The sequence below is a fragment of the Polypterus senegalus genome, chromosome 3 (assembly GCF_016835505.1).
Source record: "Polypterus senegalus isolate Bchr_013 chromosome 3, ASM1683550v1, whole genome shotgun sequence".
NCBI classification, from domain to species: domain Eukaryota; kingdom Metazoa; phylum Chordata; class Cladistia; order Polypteriformes; family Polypteridae; genus Polypterus; species Polypterus senegalus.
This window is the reverse complement of record NC_053156.1, coordinates 250,102,665-250,130,282: the sequence shown is the minus strand read 5'-3', so window position 1 is coordinate 250,130,282 and position 27,618 is coordinate 250,102,665. Positions and strand designations below refer to the sequence as shown.

General features: G+C 38.9%; 1 protein-coding gene across 1 annotated transcript; it reads right to left on the bottom strand.

Annotated features, from left to right (window-relative positions):
- slc66a3 (solute carrier family 66 member 3) lies at window positions 1-27,603 on the bottom strand. The gene is made up of 7 exons (XM_039748910.1): window positions 27,351-27,603; window positions 14,716-14,798; window positions 13,233-13,302; window positions 10,126-10,183; window positions 7,312-7,432; window positions 2,435-2,476; window positions 1-470 (listed from the first exon to the last, which is right to left on the bottom strand). Exons 1-7 carry the CDS (start codon window positions 27,494-27,496, stop codon window positions 379-381), a joined length of 612 nt encoding a protein of 203 aa, XP_039604844.1. The 5' UTR covers window positions 27,497-27,603; the 3' UTR covers window positions 1-378.
- Between the last annotated feature and the right edge of the window lie 15 nt (window positions 27,604-27,618).

Here is a 27,618-nt window from a genome sequence, read left to right as displayed (position 1 = left end):
ATCTGCACGCATAAGTGGAGTTCAAAGTGCTTTGCAAGCTGCAAAATAAAAATAAGTTAGAAAAGAGGTAAAATGCAAGTCCCTAATGATTAAAATGGTCAATGTCCATTTGGTAACAGCTTTTACAACATTTCAATACTTATATCATGAAGATGCCAAAAAAATGTAATCTTTTAAACAATGAACACGAAAGCAATACAATTAATTCATATGCTTACATTTTTTTCTCCATTAAATTGTAACAATCCCGGTACAGTGCCCACCCAGATGTCTCTTATCGCAGTTAATGCTGTGCTGAGAATATGGCCGCTGGAATGTTTCATTTGTCAAAAAGGCCATGCACAGTTTCCAAGATGGCAGATGAAGATGAACACAAACTCACTGCTGTTTCTTTCCAACTCTTCTGTAGCGTAGTATGGTGAAAGTAACCACAGCGTTAAGAGTAGCCAATATGATGAAGCGTGCAAGCACTAGGACAAAAAAGATTGCAGGTTCATTTTGAGAATGCTATTTATGTTTAGTACAAATATTTCTTATACATGCTCTGACTGAGCATATTATTAGGACCAATGCACAAAAATCATGCAGGTACAGGTCGGGAGCTTCAGTTCATGTTCACAGCAAACGCCAGAATGTGGTAACATGTGATCTTACTGATTCTGACGGGGCGTGACTGTTTCAGCCAGCCTGACTAGTTTGAGTTCTTCTATACCTGCTGATCTACTGGAATTTTCAGTCTCTAGAGGTTACTTAGAATGGTGCAGAAAATAACCAGCAAGTTTTAGTTCTGTGGATGGAAACTCCTTGTTTATGAGAGAGCTCAGAGGAGAATGGACAGACTGTTTCAAGCTAACAAAGGCTACATTTAACATCTCAGAAGGCACAACACATCAAACCTTGAGGCAGATGGGCTGCATCAGGCGAAGATCACATCGGGCTCCTGTCCGCCAAGAACAGAAAGTTGAGGCACCAGTTGGCACAGGCTCACTAAAAATGGACAGCTGAAAACTGGAAAAATGTAGCCTGATCTAATCAATCTCCGTTTCTGATGAGGCACACAGACTGAAGGGTCATGAATCCATGTGTCCAACCGTCCGACTGTGTGTCAACAGTCTCACGTGGTGGTGGTTGTTTAATGATGTGCAGAATGGCTTGACATCCTTGGGGCCTGCTAATACCAATCAATCATCACTTGAATGCCACAACCTACTTGAGTAGTGTTGTTGACCATGTGCATCCCTTCATGGTCACATTACCCATCTTCTATTGGCTACTTTCAGCATGATAATACATCATGTCGCAAGCCAAAGATCACCTCAAACATGTTTAATGAACAGGACAATTAGTTCAGTGGTCTTCCCCGTCACTGGATCTAAATTCAATAGCACACTATTTAGATGTGGCACAATGGTAGAAATTGAGTGATGCATGGACCAGAATCCTAAAGGACTGTTTCCAACATCTTTCAGAATCCATGACATGGAGAACTAAGGCCATTTTCAGAGCAAAATGAGGTTCTTCCCCGTAGTAGTAGAAAAGTGTTTCTAATAATTTGCTCACCCAATGTGTATGTGTGTGCACACGTTTTTTTATATATGTATATAAATAAAACAAGCATTTTCTAAATCACTTATCTACTTAAGGATCACATTTTTGGCATAATGTACTGCATCATATAGATATAAAAGTAAAAAGCATCATACAAAATTACCAACACCATGACTTTCAAGTGAGCATGCGTTTTTTTTTTTCCTTTGTTCATTATGAGCTGTTAATTTTTGTTTTTCTCAAAATTATTTGCACATGAGAAAATGACTCATAGCAGCAGTATGCTGTAAAACTGAGCACACAATATCATAATTTCTATACGGTGCCACATACTGTGTGCTGCTGCATTACCGCAAGCCTTATTCATTCACCAAATATGACAAACACTTGAGGAGTATTTTTCTTTGAGATTGGCTAAGAAATATCTTCCCACCATTAGCCTTGACTCTCAAATAATGTTCTAAAATTGCTAATAAATATTCACAACAAAGTGCATGTGGTTATCCTCTTTTAAGAGTGAATTAGTTCTGTGAAATTAAATAGAATAAAAACTTACTCCTAACTCCACTGCACCAGTGCCTTTCCCAAATGGAGTGCCCAGGGGTGACTACTACCACAATCTCCAGTGCCATTCATTAGCATGTGCACATTTTACTCTGATGTGGCAATGGGTGCTGAAGCAGATGCTCAAAAGGTAATCTGGATTTGGTGTGAGTTTTCTAATCTGGATGTACTCAAGTATCATTCCTGGATTACACGTGATGTTAGATAACTGTTTCAAACTGACAGTGAGCCTCTGCAGGGTGCATAATAAAGCCAACAATGGACTTGTGAAGTCTGAGTGAAAACTACGGTGGTAAAATAATAGCCAGCAATTGCCACTAACCTTGAAGGTCGCCCGTTGTTATTATGGTGGTGACGATCCTTGCTGTAGAGAAAGACAAAAACATAGCAGAAGCTTATTCAAGATAAACAGTATTTTCAAGTATTAATCATTTGTGATTAGAAATACATTTCAAGAAAGAAATGTATTTAGTAACAGGAAAAAAAAAAACAAATGAAAGAACTCCTGCTTAAAGCGGGGAAAAAAAATTTGGGCAACAAATGAATGGCACAAAGATCACAAATCTTGAATAGCTGTATAAATAAGTTGCCAAAGCAGTTGTTTTCCTGGGTGTTCATTGTTGTGAGCTGCTTTCACATGCTCCCCAGAGCATGTAGGTGGATATGCGATTACTACAGGGCAGAGATTGGATAATTAGGATTTCGTCAGAAGGTATGCTGTGAAGACCATTTCATATGAAGAAAAACAAATTCTGTATTGCTGCTTGTCACTCTTTACCATTGTTTTTGCATTTTCTGTTCTTGTAACAATGTAATTTTCTTTTGCTCACAGAAGCCAGATCTCATAGGCAGGCACATTCCAATTTTCATAAGCCTAGCTACGTAAAAACATGCAGTTAGATTATTTTTTTTTTTTTAAGAGGTAAAGAAGGAGCTGCTAGAGTGCAACACCACTTCATAAACACACCTTCAGCCTCTCCTGACTGCACGGTCTTGGATCAAAATGCTGCCGCAGCCCCTTGCACACTACAATCTTCGCTACAGTGTTGTGTGAGTGACAGATGCATAATCTTCATCAAGGAGATTACAATTCTGCAATAACTACCAGAGCCAAAAATGCCAAGACAAAGACCAAGTAAAAAAACAAAATAGCAAAAGTCAATGTAAGTGTACTAAAATCGAGACTGAATCTGTGTCTCAGACAAAGCAAATCACACCACCGCACTGTATTTTACAGCTTGTATCGGAAGATAGGCCCTAACAATCAGGCAAGAATCTTATACCAATCATTGTGTGCCTGTAGTTAATTTCAAAGAAAGTGACAGTGTTGAAATGTAACCAAAAAAATTAAACTTTATCAAGCAAGAAATAAAATTAATATATAAAAATACACCCAATAAAAACTAAGTTTTCAAAATCGGCACAATCAAGGCACAAAAATTGCTATCAAAATTGACCTGAGCTTCATCCCATCTAAACTGCATTTCAGACAAGCTGTGAGCCTGAGTGATGTCACAAGTTATGTGTAAAGGTGGAAGGTTTTCAGGCCTGGCCTGACTCCATAGAATGAGAAATGTTCAATTGCTTTTATATAAATTCTACGAACTGCTACATCTAGTCTAATTAGCATTAGTTCTGACACAGTATCAATGCTGTATGGGTTGCACTCCCCACACATTAGTGGAAAAAATACTGGAGGGCGACTGGAGATTTATGTGAATGAACAATGGTAAAAAAAGATTGGGCAAAGTACAGTTAAAATTAAAATGTGTGATGAATTCATTCACATCACTAGACAGGAAGATAAGTTACATACTCTGTCCAAGTATTAATGCCTTTAAATATCAACCTCTGGTAAAATCCGTGCACGCCTGTTCTTATCTTACTTCCACCAACAACCTGCTATTGACAGCAGCAGCTCTCTGTTATCCAAGCCTAAAGTTCTTATGTGTTTTGCTGTTATCTTTATTATACTGTACATACAGTATGTGTATATATATATATATATATATATATATATATATATATATATATATATATATATATATATATATATATATATATATATATATATATATATATATATATATATATATATATATGTATATATATATGTATATATGTATATATATATGTATATATATATATATGTGTATATATATATATATATATATATATATATGTGTATATATAGTGGGTACGGAAAGTATTCAGACCCCCTTCAATTTTTCACTCTGTTATATTGCAGCCATTTGCTAAAATCAAGTAAATGAATTTTTTCCCTCATTAATGTACACACAGCACCCCATATTGACAGACAAAAAAAAAGAATTTTTGAAATTGTTGCAGATTTATTAAAAAAGAAAAACTGAAATATCACATGGTCCTAAGTATTCAGACTCTTTGCTCAGTATTTAGTAGAAGCACCCTTTTGAGCTAATACAGCCATGAGTCGTCTTGGGAAAGATGCAACAAGTCTTTCACACCTGGATTTGGGGATCCTCTGCCATTCCTCCTTGCAGTTCCTCTCCAGTTCTGTCAGGTTGGTTGGTAAACGTTGGTGGACAGCCATTTTTAGGTCTCTCCAGGGATGCTCAATTGGGTTTAAGTCAGGGCTCTGGCTGGGCCATTCATTATTTTAGCTGTGTGCTTAGGGTCATTGTCTTGTTGGAAGGTAAACCTTCGGCCCAGTCTGAGGTCCTTAGCACTCTGGAGAAGGTTTTTGTCCAGGATATCCCTGTACTTGGCCGCATTCATCTTTCCCTTGATTGCAACCAGTCGTCCTGTCCCTGCAGCTGAAATACACCCCCACAGCATGATGCGGCCACCGCCATGCTTCACTGTCGGGACTGTATTGGACAAGTGATGAGCAGTGCCTGGTTGTCTCCACACATACCGCTTAGAATTAAGGCCAAAAAGTTCTATCTTGGTCTCATCAGACCAGAGAATCTTATTTCTCACCATCTCAGTGTCCTTCAGGTGTCTTTTAGCAAACTCCATGCGGGCTGTCATGTGTCTTGCCTCTCCTCAGTGTGTGGAGATCGCTTAGTTTAGATGGCCAGCCAGCTCTAGGAAGAGTCCTGGTGGTTTCGAACTTCTTCCACTTTCGGATGATGGAGGCCAATGTGCTCATTGGGACCTTCAAAGCAGCAGAAATTTTTCTGTAACCTTACCCAGATTTGTGCCTCGAGACAATCCTGTCTCGGAGGTCTACAGACAATTCCTTTGACTTCATGCTTGGTTTGTGCTCTGACATGAACTGTCAACTTTGGGACCTTATATAGACAGGTGTGTGCCTTTCCAAATCATGTGCCATCAACTGAATTTACCACAGGTGGACTCGAATTAAGCTGCAGAAGCATCTCAAGGATGATCAGGGGAAACAGGATGCACCTGAGCTCAATTCGGAGCTTCATGGCAAAGGCTGTGAATACTTATGTACATGTGCTTTCTTAGTTTTTTTTATTTTTAATATATTTGCAAAAACCTCAAGTAAACTTTTTTCATGTTGTCATTATGGGGTGTTGTGTGTAGAATTCTGAGGAAAAAATGAATTTAATCCATTTTGGAATAAGGCTGTAACATAACAAAATGTGGAAAAAGAGATGCACTGTGTGTGTGTGTGTGTGTATATATATATATATATATATATATATATATATATATATATTATATAAATTATTACTCGAAAAAGGGAAAATAATCACCACGGACCAGGTGTCATTGGGGGGAAAAAAAAAAAAGCAGAACAAAGCGATGTCAGAAATAAGACAGAGTAGAAAACAAAGTAAAACGTCAAAGAGGTTAAAAAAACAAGGGGGGCAAACACATGGACAGCAGGTTAGAGATAATGAAAAACTGGAATTCAAAAGACTCAAAAAAAAAAACAAAACAAAAAAAAAAACGTAGGCGCAAAACACATGCAGAGCAAGATACAGAATATGAAATCAGCAAAAAAATGAAAGTGTCCAAACAAAGAAAGTAAACATCGCATTAGCGCAAAAAAAGAGAAATTATTACTCAGAGAAATAAAGAAAAGGTGAATAGAAATTGAATATATGGACATTGGTGATATGTCAGAAGTATGTAAATATTGTATGGCTTTGAAGTTTAAGTCAAAGGAAGGTTATGGTTTAGCAGAGCAACTTCATGCTGAAAACACTGTTGGGGAAATATGGTAGCAGTGGGAAACGCATATTACTGTGTTCTGAACAGAAAATACAGTAGAGTGAAGAGCTACACAAGCTGTTATGTTTAAAATGTATGAAAGCAGCCATATGCAACTTGGTACACCCAGCTATGGGCCAGAGAAATCTTATAAGAAGTGGTGTTCATGGAAGAATTGTGACCAAAAAGACATTCCACTCAGCAATATTTGAAGACACAAGGACAGTGGTGCAGAAAAGCAGCAGCAGGTACCCAGGATCAATGAGACAATTTTTTTTTTTATTTTTAGGTGTCAGCTCTTTCTTTCTTTCTTATTCGCCTTTGGCAATTTGTTACACTCCCAGTAGGCATGTTAACTTCTCAATCAGTTTGCTGTAAGAAAGATGCCAACCCCAGAGCTGTCATTCTTCTGTCAGTTTCTGCAACTTGAGTCACAGCCAGCAGATCCAGCCCCACTAAATTGTGAGTACCAGCAGGTTGCGCACAGTGAAAGGGTGAGGTTGTCATTCATGTTTTTCATATCACATAAAATTGGCTTCTGCAAGCTGCTTCCCTGTCAGATGACTGTGCTGTGGTTCTTTTCCTGTCTGCAATGCTGTGTGCAGATGCCCAATTTCTTGGCCAAGGTAGCCTGCATGTCCAGTTCATGGGTCATGTTCCGCATATTAAGGCACCAAGATCAAGCTTTTAAGGCCTAGGGGTTTGTGAGATTTTGTTTGACTGAAGAACCACTCTTAGCAATTTGTCTAGATGATAGTGTGCTTCAAATTTTGAAGTAATGTATTGTTTTGGTTCTTTTTTTTAAATTGTCTTTAATATTAAACATGTATTTGATTGATTTTCATAACAGAATGAATTTAATAGGTTGTTGGTTTGTTTCTGACCATCAAAAAAAAACACAAACATTTGGTATGCTGGTTGCATTTTGTTGTCTGAACATTTGAAAAGTGTGACTAAGCACAAGCAGAACTCTGATTCTCTTTCAACCCCACCGACCAGTTTCTCACTCCAGCTTCCAAAAGCAGTACTTACTCAGACAGGTGTACAGTGCCATTCCCCAGGTCAAAGCGCTTACTTGGCCAGCATCTTGAGCTTCCCATAGGCTCTGCAACTGGGCAAATTTGCTTGCAGCACTAATGAAGGTACATAAGCTCTGAAACACAAACACATACATGAGTTAGCTGTGATTTTTTTTTTTTTTTTATCATTGTAGGTCACTTTTTAAAACATAAAATGTCTGTATAGCAAAATTAAGTCTCCTGTCTATTTTGGTGAAGTTACGGTGCCACTTAGAAGTTTGTAAATCCCTCTTATTAAATGTTGCATTTTTCAATATAAACTTCAATTAAACCAATTATAACCACATTCATGTCAGTGAACTACATGGTATATTGGCTCAGGAAACAAGATAAATGTAAATTGAAAAATAAATAAATAAAGTGACTCAATTTAACGAAGTCAGTCACCAGAACAGCAGCCATGAAGCCGTCCACTACACAAAGTGTCTTTAGCTTTACCCATCAAGCCAGTGTAACATCCCACACTGAATTCTAGTGCAACATCAGGATGAATACAGCGCTTATCATTCTTAGGAGGAGCACATCACTGTGATGTCCAGGTTGTCTGCAGCCATCATTACATTCCTAAACACAGACACCAATAGTCATAGACGGAGAAGGACTAGGGCGAATGAGGACACATAAGTATCAAGAGATGAGGCATTGTGCAAATTTATTTAACCATAAAGCCAGTGGTATTTAAAGAAAACAGTGTTTGTGGAAGTTAAAAATCAACCAATAAATAAACAATGACAAAATAGTTAAAAATCAGAATCTATCCACATACAACAAATCACAAGCCTCTGCTTTCTTTCATCAATACAACTCCACTGCTCCAAAACACGAGACACCCTCTGGCCTGCACAGTCAACCATTTTTGTCCCCACCACCATCCCATGGCATCTGCAGGGATGACACAAACCCACTGCTCCCTACTCCTACTGCCATGCCTTGGCATCTGAGGTCTCCTGCAGTGGTTAGTTATTCCTTTTCCCAGGATGCTCAGCCAGAGTGACCCCCACCCCACTCCCACCTCTCCACTGCACTGGCTCTGCCTTGACCCTAACTTCTCCTTCACACTCGTCATCTTCTACCTCATTTTACCTCTGTATATTATTTCTTTCTGTTTCACCATTTTTACAGCAATGTGTCTCCATCACTGCACTGGGATCCACATTCAAACTACAGGGTAAGCACCCCTTGTTGGTCTTGCCAACACCTCCTCCAACAGCAACCCAAGCTTTTCCTAGATTGTCTCCCATCCCAGTACTGGTCAGGCCCAAACATGCTTAGCCTCATGTGGATGACCTCTTCTGAAGTACATAGTAAAGGTGCATTCCCAATTTTCTGTGCTTTTGAATTAAAGACTCCACTCTTGAAAAATGAACGAAGGGAAATTGTTCTCAACCATCACCACAAAGTACATAGCGTAACATACCGTATATATTTAAAACAAATGTAACACTTTGGTACAGTAATCCTTTAATACATGAAGTACAATTTCGAATAAATATGCTAAGCCAAACTGACATTTAGAGAAATCTATAAGTGGTTAGAAGATACTTTTAGTTCTAATATCTAATACAATATATAAAGCTCAACATTTATGTGTTTGTGTATATATTATATGTTTATCCGGTATACAAATCCCCACCATTGGACCATTCTCTGCAAAAATTTGCACACCTCCCTCATTTTATCAGTGGAACATCATGGACTTTGTCCCAACCCCAAATTTTCAACCCAGGCCTACCTTGGTGCTTTTTTTTTCTTTCTTTTTGTATAGTTGGAATGAGACTGCCACCTGCTGGCTCAGAGCAAGTGAAACACCAGAACAGACAAAAGCCAGACTAGCAGACAAACGGACCAGTGCTAAAAATTACTTACCTGTGCAATGCCGGGTGCTGCTTCTACTCTCATATAATTATGTAATGATATCTTAATTACCTTTAAACATACTGATTTTGAAATACAGTATTTGAGTTGTATCCAGATATCTTAAAATAATTTACTGATATCTCTAATTGATAATTTGGATTGCCATATTAGAAAGGCCCAGATTGCCATCTCTCTCTCCATGTATCAGGAATCGAACTAGTGCTCAGTATTCTGTATCCCCTCATTCCTCATAGGTTCTTGGGGAGTCAGAAACACTCCGGCCAACATCAAGTGGTGCCACTCAGTCATAGACCACCATTTACTTAGACCAACTTAGCTTATACTCTCCAGTTACACAACTTGGTGCTGTGGGAGGAAACTGCAGTATTAATGGACGCAAGAACCACCTGCAGACTCCACACAGAAGGCAGGACTTGAACCAGAGCCTTGAATGAGAAGCTCTAACTACTGAGCCATCCTGGAGCATTGCTGTTCAGTCCTGCCCTTTGACTTTAAATGAATGTGGCACACTTTGGATGCGTGCAGGTAACCTGCAGCCATCCTTTCTATCCCATCTGGGTAGTGTAGATTGCAGGAGTGGATTTGAATGAAAATAATTACACTCAAAAACTAATAAAACACACTGTGTGCTAACACAAACTGTTTGAAGGTACAGGCTTTCCCCACTTTGTGAAGTTAATTTATTCCTAAACTCCTTTGTAAGATGAATTTTCATAAAGCAGACAGACATACTACAAATAACTTAAACAGGAAAAATTAAGCATTCCAAAAATTACTCCAATTTGTGCAAATAACAATAAAACATATGAAAACTAACACAATTAGTAAAATGATAACATTGCTCATATTTATGATCTTTGCTGTATTTCTTTTCATTCTGCTTACTTACCATGGCCAAATCAATAATCCACTTATGTAAAGCAAGAGCATGCCATCCAGCAGCATATCTGTTCCACTCAGGTTAAGGATGCAAAGTTAAAAGGCACCTTTAATAAATCATAATCTAAAATTATTAGAGACATTTTATTAAGTTAATATACCCAAGTTAAAACTGTTCTCTTAAAAAAGTAAAAACTATCAAAGGTATTGCTTTGAACATTAGAGCCATTGTGCCGAAAATAGGCCATTCAGCCCAACAAGCTAATCCCATTCTATTCACCTAGATTGTCCAAAATAATATCAAGTCAGATAGGAGGGTCCCTAAAGTCCTTCTCTCTAATTCACTACTTGATAATTTATTCCAAGTGCCTGTGGTTATTTATGTGAAGAAAGACCTTTTAGCATTTGTGTGATGTCTGTCCTTAACAAGTTTCTACTTGAGTCCCTGTATTCTTGAACTTATTTTACAACTGGAATCCATGTACTAATTCCTTTCATAATTTTAAACACTACATACAGTAGTGCACAATATAAGTTAAGCATAACCACCCCTGACCTGTACGCCACACATTGTGATGTATAACTAACATCCTGTCAGCCTTCTTGATTACTTCTGTTCACTGTTTAGATGTAGTGATGTGTCCACTATGACTTGTGGATACTTGGTGTAATTTCAAGTTCAGACCTCTCGTTTATTCACACCAATATGTACTTCTTATTGCATAATGCAATTTACAGTTTAAAATCACAGGCCTGCTGTGAGTCACTGGGTGTGTGGCATTCTATTCAAAATCAATTCCCACCTGCCCCTTAGAGTCACAACACACTGTATTTTTTTCTGTCATGTAGCAAACTGACAATATACCTTAAGATATCACTTATTTACGCAGATTACTATAATAGCTGGGTGGGCAGTCTAGGATCTGGAATGCTGCAGCCTTTCGTTTGGACTGATTTATAAGTTTAAGATGAACTGTTAACTGTTCACTTACACACATCACTACATCTAACTCTGTCAGCTCTCTCATAAATTCATAATTAAGTGACTTCTCTTTGAGCTTTAGAAAGTGCTTACTTCTGCGAAGGTCGCTTCAGTTTTCATATTTCTGTTTCAGTTTAATTCTTTTGCCTATCATAACACTGAATTTGTTTATTGCTGCTCTTTATTAACCAGATAGAAGCTGACCATGAGTCAACAGGTCCTGATTTTCTGCAGTGTATTTTACTGATTCACCCAGAAAGGCAATGTCTAGGCTGGATGGAAATTCTGATACAGTAGAATAGAAACTAATACAAGGAACAAAATATTAAATGAAGGGACACCCGTATAACCACAGAATAAGATGGATGAAGTGTGTACTGAAGAAGACTCCAATCTGGAACTGTTAGAAGGATTCCATTATCATTTATGATAATTAACTTGCTCCCATAACCCTTATGTTGCTTTAAGTTAAGATCAGCAAGTTATACAAATCTTGGGAGAAAATTCATTTTGATGTATTGAAAAAATTAGGTACAGGAAATCCCCAATTATCTGAGGAAATGTGCACTGATGCTACCGCAGATAACTGAAAATGCAGGTGAAAACGGATTGCAGTGGCCATTTTGGATTAAAAATTACGGATATAAAAGATTTTGCCAATTTAAATGGTACACTTTTCACTTTTAAGCCTCTTTTCATACCTCAGTGAATTAAACTTTCCTCACTTGTTTGCTGTGATGTTCCGCAGTTGGCTCAGCATCAAAATGTCAGCAGGTTTGATGACATTTAGGTCGTCTGTATGAGAAATCTTGTGCAGTCCTCACTGTCATGTAAACAAAACAATCCTAAATGAATGAAACAGTAGAGCATGTGTACATATCAACGCTGGCAACACAGACAACGGTAGAGGGGCGAGTGAGTCACAACCACATTCCCACAGTCAACAGCTTGTCAACTACTTGCTCGGTACAGTCGAGATCAAAAGTAAAACTTTCATACTCTGTACAGTACTCATGGCACGGTTTTTATGTATTATAACAAAAGTAGTGTATTCTGCTTACAACTTCGCCTCTGATAACATATAACCTCGGCAAACTGGGCAGTGGATAATCAGGGTTCTACTGTAGTAGTAAAAATGTGTACAGGTGTATACCAAAGGTGACATAAATACACATAAACACCAAGAGAACATTATTATAAAAATCTTCAATGACTGGCTGCCAAAGTCACTATTCGGGATAACTGGGTAAGTGGCTCTCTTTGATGGCAGCCCAGGGCTCTGCGGAGTCTTGTTATTCAAATTCTGACTTGACAATCCAAATATATTTAGTCTTAGCTAAGCACTGTTCCAGATTTGGTGCCCTGTGTTGGACGAGCACTATGTCCTGGATTGTTCCCTGCCTGGCACAAATGCTGCTGGGATAGGCACTTATAAATGGCTTAGATAATGGATACTATGGAATTACAAATAAGGGATAAGAGAAACCACTAGACTGGGGTTCTCAAAGTCAGTTCTAGGGGCCCACTTTGGCTTCAAGTTTCTGTTCCAGCCAGATTCATAATCAGTGACAACAACTGGTAACATTGATCTCATGTAATTAGTTGGTATTTTTTTTCTCTCTTCTCTTATTCTACATTCAAAAAATGTTTACATTTAGAAATATTTCTATTTTTGCTACAGATTTAAATGCTTAACTCTGTTTTGTTGATTTCATTATATTTTGCCCTTTCTCAGTTTGCTCTCTTCATTGTGTCTTAATAATGACAATTAAAAATGAGCAGACACGCTGGTGAACAACACTGAATCATGAAAGGCTGCAACTACTTCAGTGTCGTACCCACTAATTAGTAAATAATGGATTAATTAAACAATTAGAACACCTGGAAAATTAGAATGAAAATCGAGATGAAAATATTGTTAAAAAGAATAAAAAAGCATCATTCCCATATATTGCTTTATTTATTTACTTACCAAACTTAGTTTTCTAATTTCTATATTGTTCCCAAAACACAGAATCTGAGAAATAACAGTTCACTTAATTAGCCCAGGAGTTCAATTAAAAACAGAAGCTGGTTGTAACAAAACCCACCGCCACTAGACTATATTACAAAACTCCCACTTAAAAAAAGGATACATGAAAGCAGAAATGAGGCCGTGGTTTAGCTTCCCATTGTAATAAAAAATCAGCACCAGTAGAACTGCATCTGAAAAAAGGACAGTGGGAAGTCTGAAACACCTGTGACACCAACGGTTGTGTTTTAAGACATTTAAAGCTTTACCCCACAATGGCCATCACAAATAAGAAACATGGTGGCCACCCCTGCTGTGATACAATGGATGGATGCTTTTGTAGTGGCAGTTAATAAAAGATCAGCCAATAAGGAGTTACAGTATTTGTCATTCTCTTTTACATTTACAGATTTACAGTTCAAATAGCTGAAAATAATTCCAAGTCAATGTTACGTCTCCAATTAACTTAACATGGCTAACTTTGGGATATGACAAGAAACTGGGGTAGTCAGAGGAAAAACCATTGAAAACTCAAAATTTCATAGGGACAGTGGCCATATTGGGAATTCAGCCCAGGTCCATGGCGATGTCAAGTTGCATTTTCTCCTTTCCAAGTATTCCAGACAAATGTTTTATTTTATACTAGCGGAAGTAACTGCATTCTTACCTTAACCTATTATACAAATATTAGTGTTTTTTTTTTTTTTTAAATGTTGAAACTTTTGTCATCGCTGGGTAAAATGCAAGTGTCCTATGTGTCATCTACACTACTACTCTATCAATTTCTATGCTCTCATGAATTGAGAATTTGTTCTTTTCATGGATTATTGGATTCCATAATTGTGGTAACTCTTTGCTGGGTTGGTACCACGAATGCTGCTTCTTTGTATTTCCAGGTTTACCACAGTTTCACGAATAGCTGCTTTATCTCACATTAATAAACTGGATGGTTTGTTGAATAACTGAATCACCGATATGGTATGTAAGCTGGGCAACGCTTTGGTGTTTCCTCGACTGAACTTCCGCTCAGGATAAGAACTTTAGAAACTCCATAAACTCTATATGTTGTATTGGGGTTATTGTAGTATAAATGCAAAATTTCATTAATGTCCACTCAGCTATGAGGACAAAAGTTTGACATGTAAGGAGTGACTATGTAGATTATTCAGTAGTCTTATTCTGTCTGGTAATGTGCCGTAAAAAGTATTCACCCCCTGGAAGCTGCCACATTTTGTTGCAATACAACATCGAATCCCAGTGGATTATATTTGGCTTTTTTGACATTTAAACCTACAGCGATTCGGATATTACAAGCAGCAGGTCCAACAAATACATATTAGTGTGCACAGGGCCTGCCATTGAGTTCCCAGAAAAAAAATAAGGTACATTGTGCTAAAACTGCAAATCATCTCAATCCTAAAAAGAAAAAGGGAGATCATAACTTCACCTGCTCTTAGTCTGCTTTATGTAGTTGAAAGAAACAGAAACTGGGGCCACTGGACCTGCCACCATGATAACCCACACAGAACATAGAACTGCACTCCTCTGGCTGACAGCAGAAGCAAAGAGCCCCAGTCCAGCATTTCCACTGAGTGACCCCCAGTTACCTTGAGCAATAAGGATGGGATATTCCAGATATGTTGCAGGGGGGTAGTTATAATACATCTGGTACGAGAGGAACACCAAGTACCTAAAACAATACAAAAAAAACATCTTGAACTTGCAAAGACAAACATTCAGAACTAGAAAAATGCATCCCATTATAAGACCCTCATGGCATATAATGTGCGTGACACTGCAGAACTGGAAAGAGTTTGTCTATAAAGGTTGTGCTAATCCATGGTAATATCATGGTAGGGACAGCCTCCAGTGAGTCAAAAAAAAAAAAAAAGTTTAATGAAACCATTTAGTTCAAAACACAGGATAGCTTCATCATTGTTAACAATAAAAAATGTAAAAATAAATAACTCATTAATCATGTAGTATATACAATTTTCTGTTGGTTAGCAGCATAAAGTTTTATGCAATTTATGAATAAGTTCTGACTTAATATCTAGTACACCACATGCCATATACTGAAACACAAAAACACCCCATGGAATATTTTTTAATTTTTAACATCCGTGGACATACCAAGATTTTGCTCTCATTTAAATTTGGGTGGAGTGGTGGCTCTGAGGCTAGGAATCTGCACTGCAATTGGAAAGTAATTCTACTCCGTTGGGCCCTTGAGCAAGGCCCTTAACCTGCAATTGCTTTGTCCTGGGTATGATGTGCAAGCAGGTCCTCCAACATGGAAATCTTGGGGGTTGGTGGCAGGATTGGTACTCCAACCACCAAAAAAACAAACCTCACTCCGTCCCAGTGTGATGCTGAGGTGTCACCCACTGCACTCAGGTCCCGATCCAGATGGTTTGGCGTGCGGTGGGTGCGGCAACGTGCTATCAGCGCAAGCTCCTAACCTTCTTTCTATTGATAAAAGTTAATATAACAAACACCAAGCTACATTGACATTTTGTAGTCCAATGTATAGCTTAAATAAACATAAATGCAAATTTTGCATGTTTAAAAAGTAAGTACTCCCCTACATTTATCACTACCTCAAATATCTAAAAGTAGAATCTGGTGCAAAAGATTAGAACATAATTAGAGAGTATCTTGAAGGAACCCATCTCATTTAAACATTTAGTTTGGTTTGCCACTGTGGAAATAGGACTGTCAACTAGGCTAGGCCAGGTCTGGTCACCCCAGCAAGTTCAGCCTGATAGCAGAATGCAAGATGCTGAAAGAAGCCTCTGAGAACCCCAGAACTTTGTCACGGAACTACAGATAACTCTTGCCACTGCTGACATCACGTTGCATACATCTACCATCAGAAAGAAGCTGCACAAATTAGATCTGTATGGGAAGTGTATCAAGTGGAAACCTTTTCCGTCTAGAATGTTTACCCATGAACACCTGGGCAAAGGCCAGGATCTCTGGAACAATGTGCTCTGGCCAGACAAAGCAAAAATAGAGTTATTTGGACGCAGTACCAAGAGGCAAGTTTGGTGAAACTGTAATGGAGGAATAAATATCATAATTTTGGAACTGCAAACACTATGTTAAAAACGACAAGCTCCCTCAATTACAAGCTTGTTTTTCCTCTCAAATAAGTAGGCAATGAACATTAATGGACTTCTGATAGCAATTTAGTGAGTAACACCAACATTCTTTCTCTTTCTTGTAACGCATAACTTATGACTATATTTGTGCATTCCTTCTTGTTATCTAAGTAATCTCTGGTACATTTACTTTAAAATGATCAGACAACGTGCAACTTAATAGTAGAAGAACTGGAGATCACAACAGATTTTACACAGAAGGCAGAGACAACCATCAACAGGGTCTTCATTTACAAAACCTTGCATGGATTTGAGCATGAAAATATGCACACAGCAAAAAAAAAAAAAAAGTATAAAACCTGGCATACACAATTCTCTATGTAATTTACCCTTTATAAATCACATTCACTTTGAAAATGTCCATGTGGGAATGCATGTTGAATGCTACCCTGAAACACCCATATAAGTAGCATGCTAATCAACCTCATATATGCAATCATGGTGTTGCACAACTTCATTGGCTGGTAGAGCAGCCTCACTCCCAACGCTTTGAGACCCCACCACTTGCATTCCAGAGTATCAGGCTAAGCTCTAAACTGAGAGCGCACAATCACACTGGGCATTATAGTGCCTCTCCTCTCTGTTATGGGGGTTAGGGAAAGGCAAAATGTCTGAGTAGATAGCTGTTATTACCTGGAAATGAAGAAAAACAAAGCATATCCACAGAGTTGCTTTATGTTCGGCAAGTAGTTGGAAGTCTTCAGTTTTAAATGCGATTCTAAGCTTACATCATTAAGCTCAAATCTTTGCATTTCATATCATTCATGTTGGAGAACTGCTCACAAGCATAAGTGAACCCAAAAATCATCAAAATTCCAAGCACTACTATTTTGAGTTGAAACTATAATAGTCTGGAAGGCTGTTCCATGTTTCGAAAATCATTTGGTCTTTCTTTCGCCAGCTGGAAATTTCCATCTATTTGTAATTCATGGCTAAAGTCGCCTTTTCTCTTTCCAGGTTTTCTAGTTCCATTTGTAAAGATGTAAATTTTAAAGACCACAAATCGTTGCTTTTCAAGTCTGTTGGAAACGCCGAAGAATTTATTCAGTTAGCATTTGCCACAAGGGGTTTCTGTCAAGATCTATGAAATCTTTGAAGCAACCAGTAAATGAACCATGCATTATTGTAACAGTTGCCAGAAAGATCTTGCTATCAATGACAGTTCCAGTAGTTTTCAGATCTTTTTTAAAGTTTCGAAAAGAAACAGATTTCCACTTTTCAAGTGTTCTGCAAAGAAAAGTAGTTTTGTTTGAAGAGGGTAACAAAGCCTTTATTTTTATTCGTCATTACTGGGTGCTCCATCTGTAGCAATAGATACCAATTTATTGATGTCAATTTTCCTAACAATCAAAAATTCCAAAATTACTGCAGAGATACCTTCACCTCGAATTTGTCCTTTAAGGCCGGGTTTATACTTCACACGACACAACGTGTGCATCTGTGGACGGGTACTGCTACGCAAACGGTGAACAGTTTATACTTGTGTGTGTAGTTTATGTAAATCTGGAAGATTCCACCAGGTGGCAGTGCAAGATGTCATCACAGTGAGAAAACGACATTCAAATTTGCTTTGTTGTGAATTGCCTGAAACATCCATTAAATTCCCAGAACACCTTAGCACTGTATCCCTTAAAAGGATGGATGTTTAATGATTACATCCATCAATTAAGAGATGCACCCATTCCAGCATGCATCAGGGCAGAAGGCAGAAACAGTCACTGGATGGGGCATTTGCTCATCGCAAGGTGAATACACATACACACACATCATTTTGGCATTACCCAATCCCCAAACCTGCCCGTCTTTGGAAGGAAACTGGAGCACATTAGGAGAACCGGAACACTGCAGCAAATTTGTTTTTATATTGGCAAAAACATGTTTTATGTACGGTATATACAACCACATCAAACAAAAACTGGATTTAATGCCTCGCCAGTCAGTAAATGGCTTCCAGTACAGTGACAGAGCTGAAACTTGTCTGAGATATTTCTGACATGTCAACCAATTCCTTGAGAACAGATAACAAGCAGCCAAAATAAACTGGGGAAAAGCAAAAAAAAAAAAAAGTTTTTCAGTGCAAATATGCAGCATTAGCCCTATTTAAAAGCAACTAAACCAAAGTATTACATCACATTTAGCACTTTTGAGGTGTAATATGTTTGTGACATCAACTCACATAATAAGAATGTCTTGGTGATATGAGTAATTATGCATAAGAGTCATCATTTAGCTGCTTTGGCTGTATTTCTTACTTGATCATGGGTGTTCTCACTTCAGTTTCTCCAAAATGTTGCGTATGCATGGGTCAGAGTTGTCGGAAACATACGCATGTTCCCTCCTCAAGTTTTCTTTTATACATTCTGACGTTTATGTGGAAAGTTGCATATGCACATTTCAAACCTTTTTTATGCATACACAAACCTTACGAACAAGGCCCGAGGATAGCTTTGTGTGGCGAATGATTGGGGCCCTTGTCTGGCTGGGACACACTTGTGATGGAAAGACTGGGGGAGATGACATATTTAGGGCGATACCTCCCCTGTAACATGAGAGGGAAACCCCCTGGCTCACTATGGGGCCATGTGTATGGAGTTTAGAAGCTCAACCCTGCTGGGGCCCATGGCCACTGCCAAGGGGCACCTGGGCAGTTTCTGAGCCCTGGTTTGGAGCACTTTCACCATACCCAGATATGCTTCCAGAAGAAGATGCAGAAGCACCTGAAGCTTTTCCAGGTGCCCTATAAAAGGGGCCACATCACTCAATTCGGAGAGCCAGAGTCAGGAGGAGGTGGACAAAGCTTACTGGGAGAGGAGTGGAGGTGGCAGAGAAAGAGAGAGGAAAGAAAGGGCTGTGTTTTGGTGCTTTATGTACTGTGCTCGGTAGTGGGGAACGAAAAAAAAGCACTGCCCACTTGGAATAAAACGTGTGTGCTGGACAGAACTTGTCTTTCGTGTCTATCAATGTGTCGGGTGGCTGGTAAGCCCCCTGGTGGTTTACACTAGCCAATCACAAGTCTGTAATGTCACGAGGTCCGGAATCCCAAATGAATTTTTATCATAAATAATAACATGTTTCATACACCAAGAGAGACGTCAAGGACAGAGCTATGTCCGAAAATGAGACACCATTTCATCTGGACAACAGAAGAAACAAACTCATGTACCAAACTAACTGCTAAATCTAAATGCCACCAGGACAGCATCCTTTTTTGACATGGCTGGTAAGTTTCAGCCAGTTTTCCAAGACAAAATATATCAATCCAGACTTGGATGTTTATATTTTCTATTATTTTCTTCTACTACTATTTTTCTATTTTAATAGACACCACATTGCCTTTAAATGTCTATACTTTCTCATTATACATAGAGTGACTGAAGTAATTAAGTACTGTATCTCTGCATAATTACCTTCAGTCTTAAAGTGGGGGTAAACAGTGTCTTTTAAAATATGTTTATTTATAATTTATAGCAAAAGCTACTGCATGTTTTATAATATAGGTAAAGAATAAAAATAAGACAAGACCCATGTACATACGGGATGCCCAGGAGGACCGGAGGAGGGCTTGTGCCTCCTCCAGACCGCGAGGGAACGTGCACCCTGGTTATGTTGGGGGCCTCGGGTAAAGGGCTTCGAAGCCCAGCCCTGTAGGGACCCGTGGCCACCGCCTGAATATCCCGGGAGCCCAGCACTTCCACCACACCAGGAAGTGCTGGGGGGAAGATGACAGGGGATACCCGGACGGCTTCCGGGTGCGCAGCCGGCACTTCCGCCATACTGGGGCGTGGCTACGGAGGAATGCCGGGAAGCAGCTGGAGCCCATCCAGGTTCCCATTTAAGGGGCCGCCTCCCTCCAGTCATCGGCAGAAGTCAGGTGGAAGAGGACGGAGCTGGAGAGAGGACTAGAGGCGGCCAGGAGAAAGGCAGTGGAACTGTGAGGACTGTGCTTTGGGGAATCTGTGCTGGAGGCACTGGGGTTGAGAGTGCACGTAATTATTGTACATAATAGTGTAAATAAACAGTGTCTGGGCCAGCGTTCACAACATTTAACTTAACAAAAAAATAAAAAGTAAGCATCATTTACAGTTAGAATTTTAACAGATTCTCATGGACTTTCAGTGACAACTACAAGAAAGTCTTGTGTTTTTCACCTTTAGATGTGCAATCTATAACAAAGGTTCAATGTGAACACCTTAGTGTTGATGAAGGCACTCTACTGTATGCTGTGCCACTCAGTTTATTTAAGGAAATTCAGGCAATCAGTGTCTTACTCAAGATGTACATATCCATCCCTAGTCATGCCCATTGTAAGGCAGTATGTCTAGGGCTCCTCTTGCACTGTAACTAAAGCAAAGTAAAGGGCAAAGAACTGAGTGATCCTTTGAGCAATGGCGATCTGTAGTGAAAAGTGAAGATTAATAATAAAAGGTAAAGCCAATTTATACATAAAACAAAAAAACAAATGAAAATGTTCAAGAAACTGTATAAATAATAGACATTGTTGATGGCCACACTAAAAAAATCAAATATAAGATTCTCAGACCCACTTAATGCAATCAGGGGGACCAAAGCCAAATCAGACTGCAGCAGATGCAAACCAGGCAGCAAAACCAGATGGGACACAATTCTGGGGTAAATTTAAAGTACCCAATTAACTTAATGTGCATCTCTGTTGGATTTAGGAGGAAAACCCCACAGCAGACAGGTGGAGAACATGCAAAGAACACAATGACTTAACTCCATACTAACCACTCAAGAGGTGGGGGGAACATGCAGACAACGTGCAGATGGCAACCACCCTGGGATTCAAAGCCAGCACACAGGATCTGTGAAGCAGGACTGTTAATTCAGGGCAAAATGAATTGGCTAAAAGGAGCAGGCTATATTCACATACACGCAAAATCTACTCCATGCATAGCATACCTTCAAAAAAGGACCAGTTCCATGTAGCAGAAAGAAAAAAAATGTTTAGGCCAATCTTTACCACTCAGCTTGTCTAGGCAGTGAAAGAAATCTTGCAAGTTGATGCTTGTAAGTTTCTGAGAGCCTCCATGCTGCTGAAAATTGAAAAGACTGATTCACCATCACTTCAGATGAAATTTGCAACACTTTGAGCTAATAAACGGGACTTTGGTTTTCTTGTATGTTTTTACCTACCTCTTCATCTAGTTCAGAACAAAGCTCTAAATACAAAGGAAAATCATCCATCCATTCTGTGCACCTGTATTGTCCGATTTAAGATCTTTGGGAGCTGGACTCTAGCCTGGTCACATGAGGCATTAAGCAACACCAAACCTTAGCCCACCTTCTTTAGTCAATTGTATTCAATCAGCTTCTTGGATCCTCACTATACGGAAGGGACATAACCAATGTGAGATTATGACTCATACTTCCTGGGAATCTCTTGTTCTTGAGGAACAAATGCAAACCCTGGTCCCCATCATAATTGAGATTCAAACACTTTTCCAGGTACCTTTACACTCAAATTGGTATTAGTTTAAAAAAAAAAAAAAATGAGGATGGATAACTTTAATATACTTTTTCAGTGTAGTCTGTCCCACATACCTCAGCATACTAGTCTTCATTATGATACACATGAGCAAATTATAAAAAGTTTATTTCTGAATGTCTCAGCACACACTTTCAAATGGGGTTTATTTCTAGAAGGTACTTTACTCTTTGGTTCCATGATTAGTGAGCAAAATTACCTTACCTCAAAGCTCTTGTCTGCTTTCCCTGAAAGAAATAATTTTCCTCAAAACCTCTGAGACAGGGAGATCATGTCAGTCCTACACATACAACGGACATTGCATGGTTCCAACTTGGGACACCGACTCAAAGAGGCAGCAGTCGTAACTACTGAACCCCTGTGCTACCTTGAATTATTTTTTTCAAAGGGTAAATTTTAGGCAAGGAGTATATTTAATATACACACACATCTAACACAAATAATTAACTCACAAAGAGGTATCCATTATATGCTTACAGCTGGCAAAACACAACTATAGGTAACAAGAAGCCAAAGTATGTAGTACAGAAGAAGTAATCTGTCTTTACCTTAAACAATTCCTGCAAAAGCAATCATTACAAGGCATTTCATAAATTTTGCTCTACTTACTTATGTATAGTTAATGAACAAAAAAACCTGTCATGTTTATAGAAAAAATATAGAATTTTTAATTTTTAAATTAAAATGTACATTCTTTTCTGATTGCTGTATATAGCGCTATAAATTAACAACACACAATGTCCTCTACAGGATTATTATAGAATACATCCCGAGGGATCATTTATTGCTGCTGGGGACCACAACAAAGCAACTTTGCTAGTAGTAGAACTGATTAAAACAATGCTCTTTATAATGGCCTGCTTAAAAACTTGTCTGCAAAAGATTCAAAATCATTTGACATGGGAAACACCATTGTTAACCTGGTCAAATAAACAAAATGCATTGCACTCCGATTTCTTAGAAAATTGCATTGCCTTCTTGTGAACTTTAGATTTTAAGGTCCATAGTTTTGGTGCTAAATATATACTGCTCAAAAAATTAAAGGAAAAAAAATCATACTGGATATCTAAACTGAAAAGGACTGGGTAATGTGTTAGGAATGAAAGGATGCCTCATCATTTGATGGAAATGAAAATTATCAACCTACAGAGGGCTAAATTCAAAGACACCCTGGAAATCAAAGTGAAAAAATAATGTGGCAGACTAGTCCATTTTTACAAAATTTCACTGCAGCAACTCAAAACTGTACTAAGTAGTTTGTATGGCTGCCATGTACTGACATCGGGGCATGCTCCTAATGAGAGACAGATGGTGTCCTGGGGGATCTCTGGACCAGGACATCACTGAGCTCCTGGACAGTCTGAGGTGCAACCTGGCGGCGTCGGATGGAACAAGGCATAATGTCCCACAGGTATTCTATTGGATTTAGGTCAGGTGAGCGTGGGGGCCAGTCAATGGTATCAATTCCTTCATCCTCAAGGAACTGCCTGCATACTATCTCCACATGAGGCTGGGCACTGTTGTGCACCAGGAGGAACCCAGGACCCACTGCACCAGCGTAGGGTCTGGAAATAGGTCCAAGGATTTCATTCCAATACCTAATGGCATTCAAGGTGCCGTTGCCTAGCCTGTAGAGGTCTGTGCGTCCCTCCATGGATATGCTTCCCCAGACCATCACTGACCCACCACCAAACCGGTCATGTTACAGGAAGCATAATAATCTCCACGGCTTCTCCAGACCCTTTCACATGTGTCACATGTGCTCAGGGTGAACCTGCTCTCATCTGTGAAAAGCACAGGGCGCAAGTGATGAACCTGCCAATCGAGCACCACTGTGCCAGGCAGTGAGCACAGGGCTCACTAGAGGACGTCGGGCCCTCAGGCCACACTCATGAAGACTGCTTCTGATTGTTTGGCCAGAGACATTCAAACCAGTGGCCTGCTGGAGGTCATTCTGTAGGGCTCTGGCAGTGCTCATCCTGTTCCTCCTTGCCCATAGAAGCAGATACCGGTCCTGCTGATGGGTTAAGGACCTTCTACGGCCCTGTCCAGCTCTCCAAGAGTAACTGCCTGTCTCCTGGAATCTCCTCCATGCCCTTTTGAGTGTGCTAGGTGTCACAGCAAACCTTCTGGCAATGACACGTATTGATGTGCCATCCTGGAGAAGTTGGACTACCTGTGCCTCATGCTACCGGTAGTGACACTAACTTTGGCCAAATGCAAAACTAGTTAAAAAACAGTCAGAAAAGATGAGAAGGGAAAAAATGTCAGTGGCCTCCACCTGTTAAACCATCCCTGTTTTGGGGATCGTCCCCTTGCTGCACCTGTTATTAATTTCATTAACACCAAAGCAGCTGAAACTGATTAACAACCCCCTCTGCTACTTAACTGACCAGATCAATATGCCAGACGTTTCATTGACTTGATGCTATACTCTGATTAAAAAGTGTTCCTTTAATGTTTAAGCAGTTATTTGAAACTCTTTAACCTTACATCAGCCCCAAAGGCCTGTTCCTTCCAGCTGTGCTTAATTTTAGTCATACCACTGCATTTGTTAATTATTCTAAATGATTATGGAATGATTTTCTGTATTGGTTAATAAACTCTCCTACTCTTAGGCGTTTTAAGCCTAATTTCTTATTGTTCTTATATTTCTAAGTTCTTATTGTTCATTGTTGTATTTGTGTACTTGTTTTAAATTGTATATTTTATTTGATTAATTACTTTTTATTTTATTCGTTGTGTTATTATTTTTACTGCTTGGCAAGCACCTTGTGATGAAGTTTGTTATAAAAGGTTCAGTATTAACAAATATTTAATCTTAGTCCACGCCTTCCTGTCCCCAGCTGCATATTCCAGCTCTTCCTGAGTAATACCAAGGCATTCTCAAGCTCGCTGACAGATATAATCCCTCTAGCATCTCCTGGAAGGTTCTGCCGCAGGGTCTCTGTCCAATTGGATTACCCAGACCACCTCGACTGGCTCCCCTCAATCCAAAAGAGAAGCAGTTCGACACGGAGTCTGTCCCAAATCACTAAGGTTCTCACCTGGTCACAGAATGTTACTCTACATATCCTGAGACAAAACCTCAGTTCAGCCACTTGTACTTGTGATCCTTCATTTGGTTATTACCCACAGCTTATGATCATAGCTAAAAATAAGGATGTTAGTGTGCAGTAATGCAGTAATTCAAGTCTTGATGGAGTAAAATGGTTGACCAACTGAACACAGGATAAGTGGGATACACTTGGCCACATAAAATACTTAAGGGTTTTCACATTGCAGTCACACTATTCTCTCTAGCTGTTTCTTGTCACAGTCGACATACTGCCTAATGATGAAGTAGTGAAGTGATAGAGAAGGTCAAAATACTTAAAATATATTTGGAGAAAGGAGTAAGTACTACAGACTCTAACATCTTTAGAGTGAGCTTTCTGGACTAGAATGATGTGTTTAGAGCCCATGTCTGTAATGGTGGCTTCCACGTACCTGAAGATTTTTCTTCAGTGCAGCTACTGATGTATAAACAAGTAATTCAAGCATTTTTCACTGCTAGCAGCAAAACAGTGATCTGAGTTAATTCAAGTGTTGATGGCTGGATGAGTAGCAAATACAGTATGTGGAAGCTTTTTGGAAAGTTTGGGACACAGAAAGAGAGTCATTTCTCCCTTTCTCTTTCATGTTCTTTTTGTTTATTCGCATCATTATTGTGTGGTCTCAAAATTGAACCCAACTCATCAGAGTACACGGCTACCACTAGGAAAAATGCAAATGTCCAATTACCATTAAAAGAAATCCCCCATAAATAGTGTTTAGCACAACCAGGAATATTATTTATTAATTCCCCTGAATGTTCTAATGTACTGATTTAGTCTATATACAGTATATAAAAAGCTAAGGATTGTGTCTGCCACGTGATTACTCACAAGCCATTTGGGGTAGAACCTTGATCTCTTGGTCTTAATTGAAAGCTTATAATACAACATGTATATGTGAAGCCAAAAAATGTGGCCAGTGCCAACCTCCAAAAAGTTATTGTCATTTGTGTTTTTCTAATGGCAGACTGTATAGGCAAACTGATCAAGAATATGACACGGCAGAGACAAAAAGAGGAGCAATGACATCTTTTGAGCATGAAACAAATTACAGAAGCTGATTAGGTGAGTAGTAGAAGAAGAAAAATGACAACTTCAGAATTATCTTCACACAACTTGATGGTAGTCTCGAACTAATGGGGCTGCAGTCTTGATCCTAGGAGGACTGGAGAGCCTGTCACAAAATGTGTTCTACACATTGGTGCCAATTTTATGTGCATTTTAAATCCATTTATGACTACTTTCAAACTTTTATTGCTTTTTGAGAGCTTTTTTTATTTTACAAAAAAACAAGGACATTTCTGGAAAAAAACAGAACATTTGTAAACAAAGTGTGGGAAATGTTAATTTTTCCATATTTGCTTATATTGACATTGCTATTTTCATTTCGGAGATATGAAGCCTCAAAGTCAGAATATCAAACGAATGTCGAAAGTCAAGTTTACTTTGGTGCTGTCTTTTTCTTCATTGACAGTATGACCCTGCTGCTCCCAATATTATTAATAAAATGTAGCAAAATCAGTTGCAACCTTGCCTTCACTTTGTTTTTTTTACATTTTTATTTATAATAGATGAGGTTAGAAACAATATGACAAAAACAAACAATTAAATAATACAATTAAGGTTAAAATTAAATTAAAATAGGTTAAGTTGGTTATTATAGACATTAAACATTATACTTTCTCATAATTATAAATTTTAAGAGATTCAATTAAAGTCTGAAACTCAAAAATGAATTGTATGATGGAATATTATGGCTAAACATGCAATTGTGAATATGAATTGAATTCATAGGAGTCATAATTTCATGAACTAAATTAATAGATTTCAAATCGAACTTGACCTAAGTACAGTAAACATATCGCTACATCTTGCCTCCACTTTTGGGAGATCGTCGCATCTTTCTATTACGTCAGTGGCCGTCACTGAAGAATTACTCCACCCGTCGCGTTATATTGAAGAGCAGCAAGGCGCCATCTTGTTCAGGTAAGAAGTATCACACTCAGCAGTTTGCTTTTATTTTAATTAATTTTCAAATAAACAATTTAGCTTAATGTGCAAAATACCCGGATTTAAGGTAAATACCATGCATATATTTGCATACTGCACAACTGAAGATTTCTAGAAGGCAACGTTACTTTTCTAACTCAATCGGTCCAGTTTAGTGATATTTTGTGTACTCTTTCCATCAGAGCTGTGACAGTCTCTCAACATGCCTGTCTACTGTGCCGCCGCGAACTGTTCTGAACTCCGTAGCGAAGACACCTTGAGGAGAGGCATCACTTTTCACAGGTACAATGAATCAACCAACGTGTCCGCATCGCGCACTCCTTGTGTCGCTCATTTAGCCGTCACCAACGACAAAAAGGCAACTTCTGTATTAAACTCTGTAACATGGTATATGTGTGCGTTATCCCAAATGTGTGCACCGTTTCGCCCGCCACCTTAGCAAATACTGTAAACGCTTATTGACTCACCCTGTCAGTTCTAGCTGCAAACTTTTCAAACTGACGCCGGCTGAAGACTTGGCAGAAACAACTGCAAATATCTGTGGAAGTTTCAGCACCATGCACACAAATAACGTAGTAAAATTGGAAAAATTGAGCACCCATTCTGAATCCATTGCTATTATTCTCCTAAGTGTATTCACGATGCAAGCAGGAAGTTAAATACCATCCGCCCTAAAGAATACACTCGTGCAACGCGTTTCCGTACAGTCCGCTCTAACTGTCCACATCTCCCATC